This window comes from Neopelma chrysocephalum, unplaced genomic scaffold (genome assembly GCF_003984885.1).
Source record: "Neopelma chrysocephalum unplaced genomic scaffold, ASM398488v2 Primary Assembly neopelma1_200, whole genome shotgun sequence".
Taxonomy (NCBI): Eukaryota; Metazoa; Chordata; class Aves; order Passeriformes; family Pipridae; genus Neopelma; species Neopelma chrysocephalum.
The window spans coordinates 110,757-111,737 of NW_020897862.1; the positions used below are offsets into that span (position 1 = coordinate 110,757).

The window sequence follows — 981 nt, forward strand, 5'->3', positions numbered from 1 at the left end:
CAAGGCAGGACAGGAGGCATTTGCAAACGTTTTATTGCTGTTGCTACAGCCCAGGTTAAACACTTGAACATATAAGGTTGTACGAGGTGCAGAGTCCGGAGGAAGCCAATGCAGCAGCGGCCCTGTAAGGCAAGGTTTCCATGATTCCTTGTGTTGATCAGGGAAGTGGAATTGTCTGAGAAAAGGCAGGGAACTGAGTTTGTGAATCGAGGATTTCTGGGCTTTCAGTGATGGCCTCTCTACTCCAAACTGAAGCTGAGGAGCAGCACACAGAGTGAGAACACTGAGACAGCCAGAGAGGGGGGAGGCAGGTGTATCATCCTCTCTGAGACACGTCCACTTCCAAGGCTCTGTGGGGACAAACAGCAGAAGGATGTTGCCCTGCAAGAGGATCCACACCAGTTATGGTGTGGGAGGACACACCCTTTGGAGGTGTCTGATTGTGCACAACCTGTTGGGTAGGGCACCTTTTGCACTCCCTCTGCATTTCCATGCTCCTCAGCTATTTCCATACTCTGCAGTTGGATATTCCCTTTGAGGTGGTCAGAGCTGTCTTGCCCTGACCCTCTGCTTTGCTTTCAGTTAAGGGCTGCAATCCCAGTATCTCTCAAATGTGGAGGGGCATTGAGGAGCCAGGACTCCACATTTGGTGGGACCTGTCCTGTCTTGCACTTGTGCCTGACACCGTTCCCACCACAGCGATGTGCTGTTGGCCATTAACAACATGGAATCATTGATTCACCAGGGTTGGAAAAGACCTCCAAGATCACTGAATGCAACCACCAACCCAGCACTGTCATGTTCACCACTAAAACACGTCCCCAAGTGCCACACCCACACATTCATTAAACAACTCCAGGGATGGTGACTCCACCACTGCCCTGGGCAGCCTGTTCCAATGCCTGACCACCCTTTCCATGAAGAAATGTTCCCCTTATCCAGCTTAAACTGCTGTTTCCTTTCGTTCTGTCCCTTGTTCCC

At 51.1% G+C, this 981-nt stretch overlaps 1 protein-coding gene across 1 annotated transcript in view; it reads right to left on the reverse strand.

Annotated features, from left to right (window-relative positions):
* Positions 1 to 316: 316 nt before the first annotated feature.
* The window catches only part of LACTBL1 (lactamase beta like 1), a 19,103-nt gene continuing 18,438 nt past the window's right edge, over positions 317 to 981 (reverse strand). Inside the window, exon 8 of the mRNA XM_027702924.1 lies at positions 317 to 350. Coding sequence (XP_027558725.1) covers positions 317 to 350 — 34 coding nt within the window. The remainder of the gene's footprint in view (positions 351 to 981) is intronic.